Below are 18928 nucleotides of genomic sequence, written 5' to 3'. Positions count from 1 at the left end.
TTTCCATGCAGTCTTGAAGAAGTAGTGTTGTCCTTCCAACGGAAAGACAGTTCTGACTCTCGACATGCAGACAGGTAATGCGCCACAACAGAGCAAACCCACTGCAGAGTCAGTCGAAGTTTTGAAGAATATTGGTAGGTTGGTCATCAAAGAGCAGACCCACTGTAGTCCTTGTAGAGATTACGGTATTGGTGGGCCACCAGAGGTGCAGACCCACTGCAGTCCTTGTAGAAATAATGGTACTGGTGGGCCATCAAATATGCAGACCCACTGTAGTCCATGTAGGGATTATGGTGTTGGTGGGCCACCAGAGGTGCAGACCCACTGCAGTCCTTGTAGAGATGGCCAGCAGCCATCTGTTGCAACCAATCACCATCGAAGAGTCTTGCGGACAATATAACAAGTCCATAAACCACCATTTGGCACTCACAAAAGTTTTTTTTGAAATGTCCTTAGAACCAGCAATGCTGTTATCCAGTCCCTTGCTGAATTATTACCACACTTGCAAACACTAATGGTCCCAACATCTCACATACTTTGCATTACTATGACCAACAGAAACGTGTACAGTGAAATGTAACTTAATTTGAAGAACTGGTGTCTATATTATTATAAATTTACAACATAAGAATACAATTACAAAGGTACAAAAAACATCATTAAAGAACATAATAGTACAGATAACATTTGTAGTAATACAGGCTTTACAAAAGAATAGAAATAGACATATACATCAGTGTTATAGGAATTATGACATAAGTAAATAAATAAAATAATAAGAATAGTTCTTGAAACATTAATTTCACATATGATAATTAAAACAAAACAGAATAAATAATGTCTTTACAAGGTAAATAACATATTATCAGAAAAATTCTACAACATAAATCTTATTAGCTAAACACATTAAGACAGGAGAAACACAAATTCACATAGTGTAATAACACAAAAAATACAAGACAGGGTTTGTTTTCAGTGTCACATTTGGTACTGCAGTCCACCCCAAAACTTCATTCCATATATCTTTCCTCTTATTTCAACATTTGTTTCTACCAAAAAAATTCTATCCAAGCATGCTTTCTGCATTTATATGTTCACACATTTCTTACCTCATTATTTATTTTCCATTATCTTACCTCATCATTTATTTCCAAGAAAATCCTACCTAAACCTGTTGTCCCTAAACCCTATTTTTTGGGTTCATATCCTCTTTCTAAATACTTTTTTGGCCAAACCATTTTCTTATAGCTTCTCAATGCATTTCTTCCAATTCATCACAACTTGTTCTCTTATATGGCCTACCCCATCTTAAGCTAACTTAAATCTACTGAGCTCAGATGCTAAACTAAGGGATGAGACAATGCAGCAGCACAAAACAATTAACACAAACAGCAATGACAAAAAAAGGAAATTTGCAAAGCAAGCAGCATTATAGAAATTAGCAAAGCAATTGCAATATTACAACTAATATAAGGCAATGTGCAGCAAACGAGAAAAATAAATCAGTAGTAAACTGGCTTAGCAGAGTAATACAAAGTCAAATTCAGTAACAATGCCTGGCAAACAGCAGCAGCAAATGCTATAACTTATACCCAAACATGACAAAGCTCAAGCAGAAAAAAATATTACACTAAAGACAACAATGCAGCTAAGGGAAATGTATATTCACATCTTAATGTCTATGTAATTAAAGTGGAGCACCACAAAAACAACTCTACAAAAAATTACCAAGTACTTGAAAAGAAAATTATATATGCAGTTACTGTTATTAGTCCCTTCTTATTGTTCTTTCCATTCCAAGAGCTCCTTTTTCGAAGAATGTGGATCATAAAATAATTATTTAATAGATCTGTTGACAGAAGGTGTTCACATTAGCAAATGCATTGAAGTTTATTTTATAAAACCAATGCTGCAACACAGCTGGAAACCAGATATTAAACAAAATGAGCAATCTCTCAAGTAGAAAGACAATAGATGTAAAATGTTTCTCATCATTTCATTAGGCATTTTAGCAAATATCATAAATTAAGAGCTCCACAGTGTAACCATATGTTTTCAAGTTTGAGCGTGTCACATTTGCGATGCTTTCTACAAAGAAATGTCAATAGCGAGGATAATGGCCTTTTTTTTCCACCTGTGCCTCTGAAAGGCACACACTAATGGCTTTTTTCCAGGTGACTGTCGTGCAGCTGGGTGCCCACGACTCATTACGTGAAGGTGGCCACTTAACTTTCTTACTGAAATATTTACGACACCAGTTTGCATTACAGTGATAGTATCATATAAAAAATTTCACAGGTCGAGAATTTGCATTGAAAATGTGTAGAAACAAAATCCTATGAATATAAGAGTGTTCAAAAAGTTTTCGTCAGCATTGCGATACATTCACACATTTACACACCTTTCATAACTCTTAAAGTACGATTCTTGGTTTCCAACATCCTTTTCCACAAATCAGAGTCCCTAACCACTACTCATTATTCATATACGTATTCGTCGACACTTCTTCAATATTTCATCATAATAAATACGTAGCATAATCAAATTCCTCATATATGGCAGCATCATCTTATTGATCATAAACATACCTCAACAGCATAATACACATCGTCGTCGTAAAAATAACATCGTAACACCTCAGTCAAATCTGGAAAACGTCGTAGCTTTCTGCAATAATGTCAAAACCTAAAAAAATTATCTGCTCATTTCAATAGTGTCATCTACCTCAAATGTACTTTAAAATCATGCTCCCTTACCAAATACATCATTCAAAGCTCTCATAGTATCATAATGGTTCCAAAAAAATATGAACAGTTCACAAAGTACAGACAAAATACAATTTCGTAAGTGTGAAGTTATCCAACTGTGTAATTACGTAAACATCTGTCACTGACGTAGTAAAAAAAAATGTTTCTTTCTCTGTTAAATAATCAGATAGCTGTGTAATTCTATGTTAGAGGAATATGGTACCGATGTGTAAGGTTGTATAAGGAAATACCATATTAGCTAGGGCTCCTTGTGCTTGCCAAACACATGGTACATAAAGTAGGTGTGTACCCCCTTGAGGATTCACGTACTTATACCCTCAGGTGTTACAGATTACAGCAATGGAATGAAATGTATCACAGGAAGCCTTTGTATCATTGTACTTCAAATATCTTTGAAAATAAATAATTTAAGTACAAAATTAATCACTCAAATACGTGTACTGTAGCGCTAAACTGTGCGTCTTGTTGTAAGATAATCTCTGTGGAAGTGTCGTGGTTATCGTCCTCCGAAAGCTAAGTTCTGCAGAAGCCAATGTACTTACCTCATGATAAACAAAAGTGAAATGCTTTGCGTATAGATATCTTAGTTATTACGTACATCACTGTGATCAAGAAAGTACTATACTGTAACGTATTGTTGTGCTACGAAAAAGGCTGTCACATTGTAGCTATACCACAAATGTTACTACTAAAACATGTTTTACTTTCCAGCAGAATTCAGAAAAACAGATACACTGCAAAAGCAACAATGTAAATTGTGTCACACATTAGTAGCGTCGTGATATAATCGTGTAGCTGTCAAAGAAACCAAGTGCTAAGTCATGTATAATCCCACAGAAAGTACTTCAAATAAAGAATGTATTTTCAAGTAAACCAAAATGTTGCATTAAAATCTCATTAGCAGTACCAGTATATGTTCTAAGTATGTAAACCTTATAGTCGTTACGTAATTGTGCAACTAACAAGCAAGAGTGTACACACACAATAACACTGTGACGTCTGTTCACAATAACAATGCATTCGTAATTTCTGTTTAAATAAGTTCTCTTGGTTCTTGACTGGATAGTTAACTTTAAAACATAGTTGCATGTTAACAGTTTCTAAGATTGAAAAAGAGTACTAGTAACGTGAAGTGAAATATTTTATAGCAAAGACTAAGTTAAAAAGCAGATTATCTCTCAATAAATGGTTTTACATGTGGTGTAAACCTTTACTCTTCCTAGTACGCAGTGTTTCAACTTCGACGCAATTATCATGTGGTATACGTCGGTAAAGAATACTGGAATTTTTCTCAAGGTTAGCGTCTATGTTATTTTTCCCTGAGCCAGCAGGCGCACGTGGCTGCCTGCGGTGCGAGTCATTGTCTGTTTCTTTGTTGGCGCGCGTCGTTACTGGGATTAAGAGACCTAACTTCTACAAATTCGCCTTGCCAAGAAGGCCCTGCCCTGTTTGAAGCTTGCCAGTTCTGATGGAATTCAGGTCTGTCGTTTTGTCGGTAGTTCCTGTAGATTCTTTCTTGTCGGTTAAGTGGTGGAGAATTTCTCCCTGAATTATCACTGCACGGTGGACCGTTGCGTCTGAAGTTATTCTGTCTTCCGTGATAATAATAGTTCTGGTTGCCAAATTGTCTGTTTCTATGATTGTCTCTGTCATATTCATTACTACGGAAATGCGATCTTTCTCTGTAACTATTACTCTGCCAGTGGTTGTCATACGGGTGGTGTCTGTTTTGGTCACGATTTGTGTTGTGTGAATAGCCTTGCCGTGTCCAGTTATTATTTCTTACATCGCGGAATTGTGACGGATGTGACCTGTAATTGTTGTGTTCCTGCTTCCGCGTTCCGCGATTGTCAGTGTCAATTTCCATTCCTTGTAACAGTCCCTGAAAAGCTTCAATGTCATCTTTGCAACGTCCTGCCAAAATAATATGTCGTAAATGTTTAGGTAGTTTGATTAAGGAAATGCGGATGAGTCCTGAGGGGCTGTATGGGTTTGACAGGTACTGATTCTTGTGCACATGTCTTCAAAATATTTCACAAGACTGGAAAATTCAGATTGTTCGAAATGTTTCATCATTATGATGCTATGTTTTACTCGGTCTTGTGTAGCTTGAGACCAATATGCTGAGAGAAAGGCATGATAAAATTATCCATCACTGTGGCAATCGTGAATGACCGATCGCATTCTTACAGCTGGTTCATTCTCTAAATAGCCACACATAAATTTTAATCTGTGCTCTGATGACCAGTTGGGAGGCAAACAATGAGAGAATTGATGGAGCCACGCTTGTGGGTGAATGTCGTTGCCAGAATTCTTAAATGTTTTAAGTTTAAGTTTAGTAATGAACAGGTTATAGTCAAAATCATCATGTCGGCGAGTCGCATATCGGTCACTGTTACGTCGTTTTGGCGGTTCCATTTCAAAATTCGTTGCACCTTGCCAATTTCTTTCATAATTTCCGAAATGCGCTGTGTTATTATTTTGTGGCTGTTCCGTATTTCTATGTCCCTCTTCCCGTGTTGGAGCGCGAGTGTCCTCTGAAAGACGTAATTCTTCTATTACCTGTGTCAGCTGATCTTGTACTTTCCGGATTTCTCTTTGGTGTTGCGTATTAATTTGATTCTGATTTTGTTTAAATTTCCTAATTTGTTCGCACTCTTCTATGTCATTAAAGACTACCGGTTTTGTGTCATTCAGATTATCATCTACCTTCGTAGATAAATTATTTAGCTGATTCGAAAGTTCAACTACTTTCTCTGATAATGAACTGATTTCCTCCATGTGTCTTTCTAAACCAATTTTCAGAGTATCTACTGTGTCCTTTTAAGTTTTCCTGAGTTTTTGCAAGTTGTGTAACCGAATCGGTAGATGCAACTGAGTCAATTTTAGCTTGCAAGGTCTCATGATTTTCATGAACAATAGTTTGCAGTTCTCTTATGGCTGCTTCGTGATTCTGTAATGCATTTTCATGCCGCGAAAAAATAGGTTGAAAATGCTCACAAATTTGTTTTTACGTCATTACCGAATTTTTGACATTTCGATTCAATGTTATGTAACTCAGTAGTTAAATCTTCACGTGTTTGTTCAAGCTTATGTTCCACTGAGGCCAACTTTTGAAGCTTTTGTTCCATTGCGTCTAACTGTTGCTGTGTTTGCTCTGATTTTGTTCCATTGTGTCTAACTTTTGAAGATTTTCTTCCATTGTGTCTAACTTTTGAAGATTTTGTTCCATTGTGTCTAACTTTTGAAGATTTTTTTCCATTGTGTTTAACTTTCGAAGATTTTGTCCCATTTGTTTCTGATTTTGTTCAAGCGTTGTGTCTAACTTTTGTAGCCTTTGTCCCATTTGTTGCATTAACTGTAATAACAATGCACTGATGTCTGAAACATGTTCCTCATTGCTTTTCGGCAGTGAAGTTGCACCGGCAACATTCACATTTTGACAAGCAGAAATTGTGTCTTGACTTATTTGAGAAAACTGTGAGGACCCAAAACCTGAATCTACAGTATTTGCAAGATTGTGTCCTGTCATTTCGGATTCCTGGGGCGAGCTGTTTCCGACCGATCGATCGATCGATAATGCTTCCCTGTTCACTAATTGTTTCACTGCCTACACCATTATTTGCAGCCCGCTCCATTTCCCTATGCACAATTACCAAATTACTATGTTGAACATTAGTTAATTCATTACACGGTGGCGCTAACACACTGCTTTCGTCTTCACTGTCATTTCTCAGTTTACTTTGGAGCCTAGTATTACGTTTTTCACACGCCATAATTGTCACAATATTTCACACGATAACACAGAAAAGCACAATTTGAAGTGCAAAAATAAGAAAACACATTGACATAGCACTGAAAATAATATCTAGTTAATCGCAAGCGCAGCTGCGAAATACTTGGTGCAAATCTACATGCATGCCACAACTGTTTTACTGTACAACAATGAAAGACTGCAACTACAAAGGAGATTCTCTCTACAGCTACGCGCTAGCAATAAACAAAAGCTACACTAATTGCACAAACTACAAGAAAAAATCAGAAGATTCCAGTGAGGTATCCTCGGCTAAGGGTCGACATCTGAAACGTCCCCTTTGAAAAATTTATGAATTACTGTGCTGATAAACCTCTTACATTATTTGCTTTTCAAACAGCTGACCAAAACTGAACGTACTCAAACATTCACTAATGTGACACACAATACTTTCAGCGCAACGCAATCTGACTTTCAGTAATCGCTACAAAGAATGGCTCTGACTAACATTAACCTATACCTTTCACAAATCACTTACCTCACAAAAATCTTCGTTACTCGAACTACTGCAATACAGCGAGCGCCACTACTGCCAGCTACATAAAAGATTCAAACTACTGAAGGCACTAACTACTGATAGGCATAGTTAGCAAATGAAAGATTTTGATAGAGAACAAACAATATATTTACCTTAATAGTCATAATATAGCAGTTCATGCTATCCAGTCTTACAAATTTCAAAACTCCGCCATCTCTCTACCCACATCCACCACTGCTGGCGGCTCACCTCCAACTGCTCAACGCTACGCGCTGTTCACATCCATCTGCCCAACACTACAATGGCACACAACAATGCAAACTAGCCACAGACTGCACACAGCACAGCCAGTGATTTTTCATACAGAGCGCTACGTGGCGTTACCAATAAGAAAACCTAAATAGCCTACTTACAATTGTAACATCAATAAAAACGCCCTTGCTGTGCTAGCACTGCGAACGATTGAAAGCAAAGGGAAACTACAGCCGTAACTTTTCCCGAAGGCGTGCAGCTCTACTGTATGGTTGAATGATGGCGGCATCCCGTTGGGTAAAATATTCCGGAGGCGAAATAGTCCCCATTCGGATCTCCGGGCGGGGACGTCTCAGGAGGATGTCGTTATCAGGAGGAACAAAACTGACGTCTACAGATCGGATTGTGGAATATCAGATCCCTTAATAGGGCAGGTAGATTAGAAAATCTAAAAAGGGAAATGGAGAGGTTGAAGTTAAATATAGTGGGAGTTAGCGAAGTTCTTCACCAAAGCAGACGAACTAAATCTTCCTGAAATCCAATCAAGAACAACTTCCAAGATGAGAAACGTAGAAGGAGAAATCCTCGGTGCAACAAAGCAGCCTAAGTCACTTAATAACGCCAAGGCCTCCGGTCCAGATTGGATACCGGTCACGTTCCTTTCAGAGTATGCTGATACAATAGCTCCATATTTAGCAATTATATACAACCGCTCGCTCACAGAAAGCCTGGAAAATTGCTCAAGCCACACCAATACCCATAAAGGAAAATAGAAGTAATCCGCTGAATTACAGGTCCACATTACTAACGTCGATTTACAGCTGGATTTTGTAACATATACGGTATTCGAACATTGTAAAGTACCACGAAGGAAACGGATTCAGAAAATATCGTTCTTGCGAAACACAACTAGCTCTTTATACTCATGAAGTAATGAGTGCTATCGACAAGGAATGTAAAAATGATTCCATATTTTTAGATTTCCAGAAGGCTTTCGACACCGTTCCTCACAAGCGTCTTCTAACCAAACTGCGTGCCTATGGAATATCGTCTCAGTTGTGCGACTGGATTCGTCATTTACTGTCAGAAAGGCCGTAGTTCGTAGTAATAGACGGAAAGTCATCGAGTAAAACAGAAGCAATATCCGGTGTTACCCAAGGCCCTGTATTGTTCCTGATCTATATTAACGACATAAGAGACAATCTGAAAAGCCGTCTTAGATTGTTTTGCAGACGATGCTGTCATTTACCAGATGACCAAAACGAATTGCAAAATGATTTGGGTAAGATATCTGTATAGTGCGAAAGGTGGCAATTGACACTGAATAAAGAAAAGTGAGAAGTTATTCACATGAGTACTAAACGAAATCCGCTAAATTACGATATAAGTCACACAAAGCCCTAAATACTTAGGGATTACGGCTACAAATAACCTAAATTGGAACGATCACATAGATAATATTGTGGGTAGAGCAAACCAAAGACTGCGATTCATTGGCAGAACACTTAGAAGGTGCAAAAGGTCTACTAAAAAGACTGCTTGCACCACGCTTGTCCGCCCTATTCTGGATTATTGCTGTGAGGTGTGGGATCCGCATCAGGTGGGACTGACATCAAAAATGTACAAACTCGTTTTGTATTATCGCGAAATAGGGGAGATAGTGTCACAATCATGATACGTGAATTGGAGTGACAATCATTGAAACAAAGGCGTTTTTCGTTGCGACGGAATCTTCTCATGAAATTTCAATCACCAGTTTCTCCTCCGATTGCGAAAACATTCTGTTGGCACACACCTACATAGGGAGAAATGATTGTTACGATAAAATAAGAGAAATCAGGGCACGCACAGAAAAATTTAAGTGCTTGTTTTTCCCGTGCGCCTTTCGAGAGTGGAATGGTAGAGAGACAGCTTCAAGGTGGTTCATTGAGCCCTCTACCAGGCAATTTATTGTGAATAGCAGAGCAATCACATACATGTATATGTAGATATGAACAGGAGTTCTGATCAGGTGAGTACAGGTTTATAAACAAAAATTCAAATAGAAGGAGTAGTTTTAATAGAAAAGAAAATTATAAGAATGGGGGTAAGCTACTATGAACAGCCTAATGAACGCATTATTGTGGCCAAGATAGACACGAAGCCCACATCCGTCACAGTAGTACAAGTTAATATGCCCACTAACTCCGAATACGCTGAAAAGATTGAAGAAATGTATGATGAGATAAAAGATATTATTCAGATACATAAAGGAGACCAAAATATAGTAGTCAGGGGGACAGGAATTCGATAGCAGGAAAAACAAGAGAAGGAAAATGGTAGGTGAATATGGACAGGGGAAAGGAATGTAAGAGGAAGCCACGTGTTAAAATTTCACACGGAACGTGATTTAAACATCACTAATATTTGGTTTAAGAATTATGAAAGAAAGTTGTACAAGTGGAATAGACCGGGAGACACTGGAAGGTTTCAGAGTGAGTATATAATGGCAAGACAGAGATTTAGAACCACATTTTTAATTGTAAGAAATTTCCATCGACAGATGTTGACTCTGCCCACATTTTACCAGTTATGAACTGTAGATTAAAACTGAAGAAATTGTAAAAAGATGGAAATTAAAAAGATGAGACATGGATAAACTGAAAGAACCAGACGTTGTTGTGAGTTTCAGAGGGAGCATTAGGGAACGATGGACAAAAGCAGGGGAAAGGAATATAGTAGAAGAAGAATGGGTAACTTTTGAGAGATGAAATAGTGAAGGCAACGCAGGACAAAATAGATAAAAGACGAGTCCTAGTAGAAACCCTTGGGTGGCATAAGACGTAATTTAATAGATGAAAGGCGAAAATATAATAATGCAGAAAATGAAGCAGGCGAATGAGAACTCAAACGTCTAAAAATGTGATTGACAGGACGCGCAAAACGGCTAAGCAGGAATGGCTGTAGGACAAACGTACGGATTTAGGAGCATGTTCTGCTAGGGGAAAGATAGGTACTTCCTACAGGAAAAATAAAAAGGCCTTTGGGAAAAAATTGAAGCAGCTGTATGAATACCAAGAGCTCAGGTGGGAAACCAGTCTTAAATAAAGAAGGAAATGCTGAAAGATGGAAGGAGTATTTGGAGGACCTGCACAAGGGATATGTATTTGAGGGCAATATTATAGAAAAGGAAGAGGACCTAGATGAAGATGAGATGGGAGATACGATACTGTGAGAAGAATTTGACAAAGCACTGGAAGAAACAAGGCCCTGGGAGTAGACAACATTACGTTAAAACTGCTGATAGCGGTGGCAGAGCCAGCCACGACAAAGTCCTCTCATCTGGTGAGCAAGACATCAGGGATAGTATAATAATTCCAATTCCAGGGAAAACAGATGCCGACAGATGTGAATATTATCGAAATATCAGTTTAATGAATCAGGGTTGAAAAATATTAAAACGAATTCCTTACAGAAGGATGGAAAAAGTAGTAGAAGCCGAGTGGTAGAAGGACTTTTGGGATTCCAGAAAAATGTTGGAACATGCGAGGAGATACTGACCCTACGACTTCTCATAGAAGATAGCTTAAGGAAAGGCAAACCTACGTTTATAACATTTATAGACATAAATGAAACTTTTGACAATGTTGACTGGAATACTCTCTTTGAAATTCTAAGGATGGGAGGGTAAAATACAGGGTGCGAAAGGCTATTTACAATTTGTAGAGAAACCAGACGGCAGTTGTAAGTGTCGCGGGGCATGTAAGAAAAGCAGTGGTTGAGAAGGGAATGGGGTAAGGTTGTAACTTATACCCTCTTTGTTCAATCTGTACACTGAGTGAGAAGTAAAGAAATTAAAGTTCAGGGAGAAGAATTAAAAACTATAAGGTTTGGCGATCACATTGCATTTCTGCGGGAGGTAGCAATGGACTTGGAAGAGCGGTTGAATGGAATGTGTTGTAAGGAGGATATAAGATGAACATCAACAAAAGAAGAAAGAGTACAATCGAATGTAGTCGAATGAAATTAGGTGATGCTGAGGGAATTGGATTTGAAAACGAGACTCTGAAAGCAGTAAATAACTTTTGTTATTTGGGCAGCAAATAACCGATGATGGCCGAAGTGGAGAGGATGTAAAACATAGACTGGTAATAACAAGAAAAGCATTCGTGAAGAAGAGAAATTTTGTTAACATCGAATACAAATTTAAGTGTTATGAAGTTTCTTCTGAAGGTATTTGGTTCAAATGGTTCAAATGGCTCTGAGCACTATGGGACTTAACAGCTGAGGTCATCAGTCCCCTAGAACGTAGAACTACTTAAACCTAACTAACCTAAGGACATCACTCACATCCATGCCCGAGGCAGGATTCGAACCTGCGACCGTAGCGGTCTCGCGGTTCCAGACTGATGCGCCTAGAACCGCACGGCCACACCGGCCGGCGTATTTGTCTGGAATATAAACATGTATGGAAGTGAATACGGATGATACTTAGTTTAGACAAGAATAGAATAGAAGCTTTTGAAATGTGGCGCTGCAGAAGAATGCTGAAGATTGGATGGGTACATCATGTAACTAATGAGGAGACACTGAATGGAACTAGGAAGAAAAGAAATTTATCACACAACCTGACTAGGAGAAGGGGTTGGTTGATAGGATGCATTATGAGACAACATACGGATCACCAATTTATTCTTGGAGGGACGTTTGTGTGTGCGGGGGAGGTGGGAAGGGGGGAGGGGGGGAGGTAATCGTAGAGGGATACCAAGAGATGAGTACAGTAAGCAGCTTTTGAAAGATGTAGGTTGCATTATTTATTCGGTGTTGAAGAGGCTTGCAGAGGACAGAATAGCATGCAGAGCTGCATCAAAACAGTCTTCGAACTGAGGACCACAACAACAAAAAACAACATTTAAAAATGATCTAAAAATTAATCATGAATTTTTCCTACTATATTAAACATTCGGTTAGTAATATTGCCTCATCTGCTATTTTGCTGTTTTAGCACTTTGAAAGGGTTTAAAACTAGCCTTGAAGACTGTTTGTGAGGTGATGATGGATTTTCCAACGCTGTACTTTGGGCGAATCACACTCGCGGCTCTAGACGTTTCTCAAAATACGAGTGGACACGAGGCGCCAGTCCGTCGGTCCTTGGCACAGCCAGAAATCCCCAGCTCTCCAGTGGTCAGCGCCAGCTTTGATGCAGGCTGCTGATGCGGCTCGCGGCCACCGCACTCAGAGACGGGTGACGTCGGAGCAAATCCGCAGCGTCACGCCGCTCTCCGCAGCTTTGTGCAAACACAAACGCGCCCATACCGTCTCCACTGCGTAATTCCATCTCGTCATTCGGGAATTACACAGGCAGTGGTCAGCTTCTTGCTTTTGTCGCTGGAGCCCGCATCTCTCCAACCCCCTAGCAGAAGGTGCCGAGCCGCCACTGTCACGCCCAGACAGTAATTGGGCACGATATTTTTGCCTATATTGTTTGGATGTCAAAGGACGAAACACCGAGATGTCACCCAATCAGTATGCTAAGGTCCGCTGCTTTAGCTGCAAAATTTGGTGTAGTAAATCAAATTCAGTGGTTCCAACACATTGCTTGACGTGAAGAAGCCACCAACCGGTGGGACAGTGCTCAGTTCCAGTACCAGTTACTTAGCTGTCAAGGTGCGTTTTGTACGCCAAGAGTGGGAAGTTCCTGCAGCGTATCCATGTTGTGGAGGGAGTTCTTTGCTGCGTGAAATTCGATCGCTGCCTGCCGTGAGGGTCTGTCCCCAATTTTGGGTGCTGATTTTTAGGGAATGTAAGCGTCACAATAGTCGTAGAGCAGTCCGTATTTTGAGCAGCTCGTTACTCGCTTACTTAGCCACCAACTTGCGTTGCTTAATTTGTTTATAATTTATGGCGCCCTTTTATATCGTGAACTTGAAAAATACTGGAAATTTCCAAAAGTTCCAGTGTACGGACTGAAAGATTGATCTCGTTTCACAAAACTATTTCTTCTGCAAGCCAACGGCCTTGCCGCTGTGGTGTGACCGTGCGGGTCTGCCGAGCGCTGTTGGTAGATGGGATGTACTCTGCACTTACGAGGCCAATTCAGGAGCTACTTCACTAAGAAGTAGCGGCTCCGATCACGAAAAATGACGGCTACCGGGAGAGCAGTGTGGTGAACACATACATTTCCATATTCGCATCCAGAGGCCGTCACAATCTCCTACAAATAAAATCACATGCCATGAGATGGGACGACTTTGCATGCCAATGGAACTGTGCAAGATCAGCGCGTCCTTCACGCTGTTGGAAGTGCAGTGACATAATCTAGACGAAAAATCACGCGGAAAATTAGTAACTGAATGGCACCTGCTGAAAACTCCTCATCTTGTTGTGTTATCATCGTCCTTACTCGACGCACATTGGGTAATGAATGACCGAACAAGCTGTAATACGGAACCCTGTACCGGTAACCACATGAAGTGGTCATGCGTCAGTAGAAAACACCTCAAGTTTCTTCTTGTTGAGGAGCCAGATGAATGTATTTGAACCATGCTGTAGAACCTTTTGTGACAGCAAAATTCAGACAGTGGTTCAATTTTTACAGTAGCTGCGGTGCTAAACTGCTTCAGAGCTGTTAATGTCGCTACTGAAACAACAATGTAACAGCTGGCCAACTTACAAAGAAGCGTTTGCCTAGTTACTCCGTCATCTAAAACCCATATTCGATATATAAGGTAAGGGGCCAATTGTAAATCTTGATTGGTATCATCGTGAAAAGAACAACACAGAGATCAAAATTAGTAGCTTTCATTGCCCAATAAGGTGGGGTAGGCCAAGTAAACAAATGGCAAAGAAGGTGATTTCAAAACAGTTTGGCTTCCTGGATCCTTTCCTGAACAGCCCACCCTATTACATCGATCGGCCTGCAAAATCACCTTACTTGAATATCATAGGAAACTTGTGTGGGATGGAACAGGGAGTAAAATACAGAAATCAGCAACACCGCAATTTGGCGGAATAATGCGATAAAATGATCAGCGAGCGGCTTAACCTGGATGCGGCGTGCCTTTATAACCTTATGTACTCACTTCCTAACCGAATGAAGGTGGTTATCAAGCCCAGGGGCGGAATTACACAGTACTGAACGATGCTTGTTATGATTTCCTAAGTATGACTTATTTTCTGTCTGTTGAGCTTATTTTTATTTTTTTTTAAATTTGTGGTAAGGCCGTATGGGACCAAACTGCTGAGCTCATCGGTCCCTAAGCCTACACACTACTTAATCTACCTTAAACAAACTTACGCTAAGGACAACACACACCCCCATGCCCGAGGGAGGACTCGAACCTCCGACGGGGGAAACAGCACGGACAACTTCAGACCACACGGCTACAACTATTTCTAATGCCCTATGGAAAATTAAATACCGCTTCAACTGCAGAAGATCCTTGCAACTAGGAACTGATTTTCGACACGTTATTAAATGTAGAAAAATACGACGTGAAAATGATTACGAACTCATTGTCGGCTGAAATAGACTATGGAAGAAGCCAAAAACGAACAAGAAAAAAGCGATGCTGAGTGTTGCGGTGTTCACGACGAAATTGAAGCCTTCAAATCTGTTGGATAATACTATGGATTGAGGTGATTTTGTTAGCTCGGTGACCGAGTGTCGTAACGTCGCAAAATCGCATGCACTAGCTGTTTCTTAGCTTCGTGAATCTCTTTCTGTGTATCAAAGTGCATCAGAATTCGGTTATTATACTTCAAACAAATTATAGCTCAGTATCATATTCGTTTTACCAATTGAAAAGAGACCAGCAGACCATTCCGTGTTTTTTTAAAAACTAATGGTGAAACAATAAAGATCGGCATCTATATCGATAGCTTCCTAACTTTCTCTTTTGCATAAGGTTCAGTAACTAAAAACCTCAGCTGTAAACAATTGTATGATATATTTTCGTTGTTTCGAGAAATTGTACAGTAAATTACCAATGGATTCTCATAAATACGTTTCTGTACATACATCCAGTGTGATATTTTTATCGAGGTACGTCATTGTTTTTGCATATGTCAACCGTAATGGCATATTGTTAAAACCGTAAATTCTACCCAACATGCTATTCTTAAAATTTCGTCATTGACTACTTAACATCGTTTACTTACAAATCAATCTGTATATTGAGCAAGCAGTAAAGGAAACAGAAGAAAAATTCGGAGTAAGTATTAAAATCCATGGAGAAGAAATAAAAACTTTGAGGTTCGCCGATGACATTGTAATTCTGTCAGAGACAGCAAAGGACTTGGAAGAGCAAGTGTACGGATTGAACAGTGTCTTGAAAGGAGGATATAAGATGAATATTAACAAAAGCAAAACGAGGATAATGGAATGTAGTCGAATTAAGTCGGGTGATGCTGAGGGAATTAGATTAGGAAATGAGACACTTGAAGTAGTAAATTAGTTCTGCTATTTGGGGAGCAAAATAACTGATGATGGTCGAAGTGGAGAGGATATAAAATGTAGACTGGCAATGGCAAGGAAAGCTTTTCTGAAGAAGAGAAATTTGTTAACATCAAGTATAGATTTAAGTATCAGGAAGTCGTTGGTGAAAGTATTTGTATGGAGTGTGGCCACGTATGGAAGTGAAACGTGGACGATAAACAGTTTGGACAAGAAGAGAATAGAAGCTTTCGAAATGTGGTGCTACAAAAGAATGCTGAAGATTAGATGGGTAGATCACATAATTAATGAGTAGGTATTGAATAGAACTGGGGAGAAGAGGGGTTTGTGGCACAACTTGACTAGAAGAAGGGATCGGATGGTAGGAGATGCTCTGAGGCATCAAGGGATCACCAATTTAGTATTGAATGGCAATGTGGAGGGTAAAAATCGTAGAGGGAGAACAAGGGATGAATACACTAAGCAGATCCTGAAGGTTGTAGGTTGCAGTAGGTACTGGGAGATGAAGAAGTTTGCACAGGATAGAGTAGCATGGAGAGCTGCATCAAACCAGTCTCAGGACTGAAGGCCACAACAATAACTTGCAAAGCGACTGCACTTAACAACAATTACCATTGGTTTATCACTGTTTACTCGCTGGGCTAGCTAGAGAAACGTTACTGTGAAACTTCTCCAAAAAACATATTTAAAGGGTCGTTTTATGGATAACACTTTTTGACCTAAACAACCTTGTAGCTGCGCATTTTGCGTGTCATAGCAATTTAGGTTCCACACAATCCTGAATATGCAATGTTTGTCTTCTTCACTCATACGCTTGAGCGTTTACATGACGGGCGTAGATGTTTACGCACAATACTCCATTTCGTCCTGTATGTTCTATATGCTTTTACATCTCGCTCTTTTTCCTCATCTGTCCTTGGATACCTCCATGTTACGCCCTCTTCCGATCTCTCTGTCGGCTCTGCTGATCGTTTACATCAAGTGTATTTGCTTAGAGAATGTCAAGACCTGTAACATCTTCGGAGGGATGCATTTCTTTGATGTTCCTGTGAACCTATAAAAATTCAGAGCTATGTGCTTAACATCCTACGCAAATCTCAGAATAATTTCATACCACAAAAGTAAAATACATGCATCGATAGTTTGTAGTATATACCTGTTAAAACCCTCATAGATATGCCAAATGTGTGTACAGACGAAACACAGGCATTTAGGATGTATATAAATGTGGTAATAATGTGCATAAGCAGGTAAATACATATTTGACGTTTGTTCGCATTGTTTTTAAGGTCTGGATATTGCCGTAGGTTATTCTTGATAGGAAACCAATGCAAGCACCTTACTGCAGCAAGTCAGCAATGTTGAGGATGGCGCTAAACATGCCTGACAAGGACTGTCAAATTCACGGAAACTACAGTTAGCGTCACAAGTTAAAGTTGTTTACTTGTTTAACGAAATACGCACGTTTATCTGATTAATAACACATTTTGATGTGCATTTACGTTTGGAGACGTAGGCATAATCTTTATCGGAGTCGTAGGTATCCACGTCACCCTCTGATTCGTACAGCTCGTTCCTGGAAAGCATTTTCTTGCATGATCATTGCATATTCCATGACTAAGGGCACTTTCCTCTGTCTTCAAGCACACATCTTGCCTAATTCGCCACTAAATTTCGAGACATAGCTGCTATCCCACGGATTATGGTGGAACTTTCAATCAACAGGACTATAGCACATCATTTACAATATTTTGCAGGCAATATCTCAGTTTCCTACCCAGGATCGCTTGCTATTTTTTTTTTACAGCCAAGGTCTTCATTTATCTCTTGATTCACTATTTACGCGAGTAGAAGCTAATTTCCTAATAATCCGAAGCAAATTCAGTTAACCTCACAAAACAAGATAACCATCTGACTCCAACAGCAAAAATTCGTTCTGTATTTTGAGTAAATTTTCAGAGACAATACTATTCACGATTCTTCACAATATTTTCGTTACCTGTATCTGAATGCTGTCAATAACAGTCATTGCTTGATATTAGCTCGGAAGATAGTCCTCACTTCTGTCCCTCACTTTATTCTCACCCAACAAATCGACGTGAATAATAATTTGACTTCCGAATATTAGTGCCATCAATGATTAAAATTATTTTCTTCTTAGCATATTTTTAATATTCACTCAAGGAAATACAATACGGAAGTGCTACAAAATGAAAATTCTTTCGTTTTATTTTACAGTGTCCTTTCCAAAGTCTTGAGAGACTCATGACGATGTCTTCCAGTATCTCTTCTGGGTACTGGCTGTTGGCGAACTTCGTGTAGTGACATGCTCTGCCTCTTGCCACGTCGGCATCATCTATGGACAATCTTATCAGGAATTCATTCTCTGTACACATCACAGACAGAAAGAGACACAATATTGCAATACTACATTCACGATACCATAGAATACTTAAAAATAAATACTTCAGCTTATCTGATGTCGCTCATGCGGAAAAAGGTCGATGGTTTTTCACTTATGAAAATGAAAACACTACAGTGTCGATGAAGGACGTTTCCCGCGTCACGGCCGTCCCTTCTGCTGTTGCCGCCGTAGGCCTCCACCTTCGGACGGAGTGACAGCTAAACATGGAGACTTAGTTTCGGACTTCACTCCTAATGCTTGTCAAACTCCTTCATCACTTGTGTTCTTTACATTTCAAGGTTCGATAGTAGCTTGAAAGCCTAGTAGGCAGACAAAGATACTCTGAATCACGAATGGAAGTGGGTGTACTCCAGCAGAAGCTAACATTTCTTACATGGTTGCATTTACACTGACATTTAAAAGCACATGGCAACAGCCCAATGAAAGAATACGATAAAGAAGTTGTAAGAACACACTTTTCAGCATCACGACTGTGCAGGTAGTCTTCAATAATTTATGTACCAGTATCTAGTAGTCCACAGTGCATTGTGACTGTTGGTCTCGGCTCGGGTTGCATGTTTAAAATTCCAAATAGATTATAATTTTACTTCTAGGAAAACTCATGTTAAGCACAAAACTACTAAAAGGTCTTGTGCTATCTGTGCATTTGGATTTCTGAAGATGAAAACAATTCCGAAACGCGTCATGCACACTATGTGATCAATAAAGTAATGCTTCACCTGCTGTACGACTTTTTATACGACCTAGCCGGCTTAAC

At 39.5% G+C, this 18928-nt stretch overlaps 1 protein-coding gene across 1 annotated transcript in view; it reads left to right on the top strand.

Annotated features, from left to right (window-relative positions):
- The first annotated feature begins 9302 nt into the window (after window positions 1-9302).
- LOC126481785 (odorant receptor Or2-like) overlaps window positions 9303-18928 on the top strand; it is a 93927-nt gene continuing 84301 nt past the window's right edge. The window contains exon 1 of the mRNA XM_050105741.1: window positions 9303-9323. Within this exon, the coding sequence (XP_049961698.1) occupies window positions 9303-9323 (21 nt within the window). The remainder of the gene's footprint in view (window positions 9324-18928) is intronic.

Source organism: Schistocerca serialis, chromosome 5 (assembly GCF_023864345.2).
Source record: "Schistocerca serialis cubense isolate TAMUIC-IGC-003099 chromosome 5, iqSchSeri2.2, whole genome shotgun sequence".
NCBI lineage: Eukaryota > Metazoa > Arthropoda > Insecta > Orthoptera > Acrididae > Schistocerca > Schistocerca serialis.
This window is presented reverse-complemented; position numbering and strand designations above follow the sequence as displayed.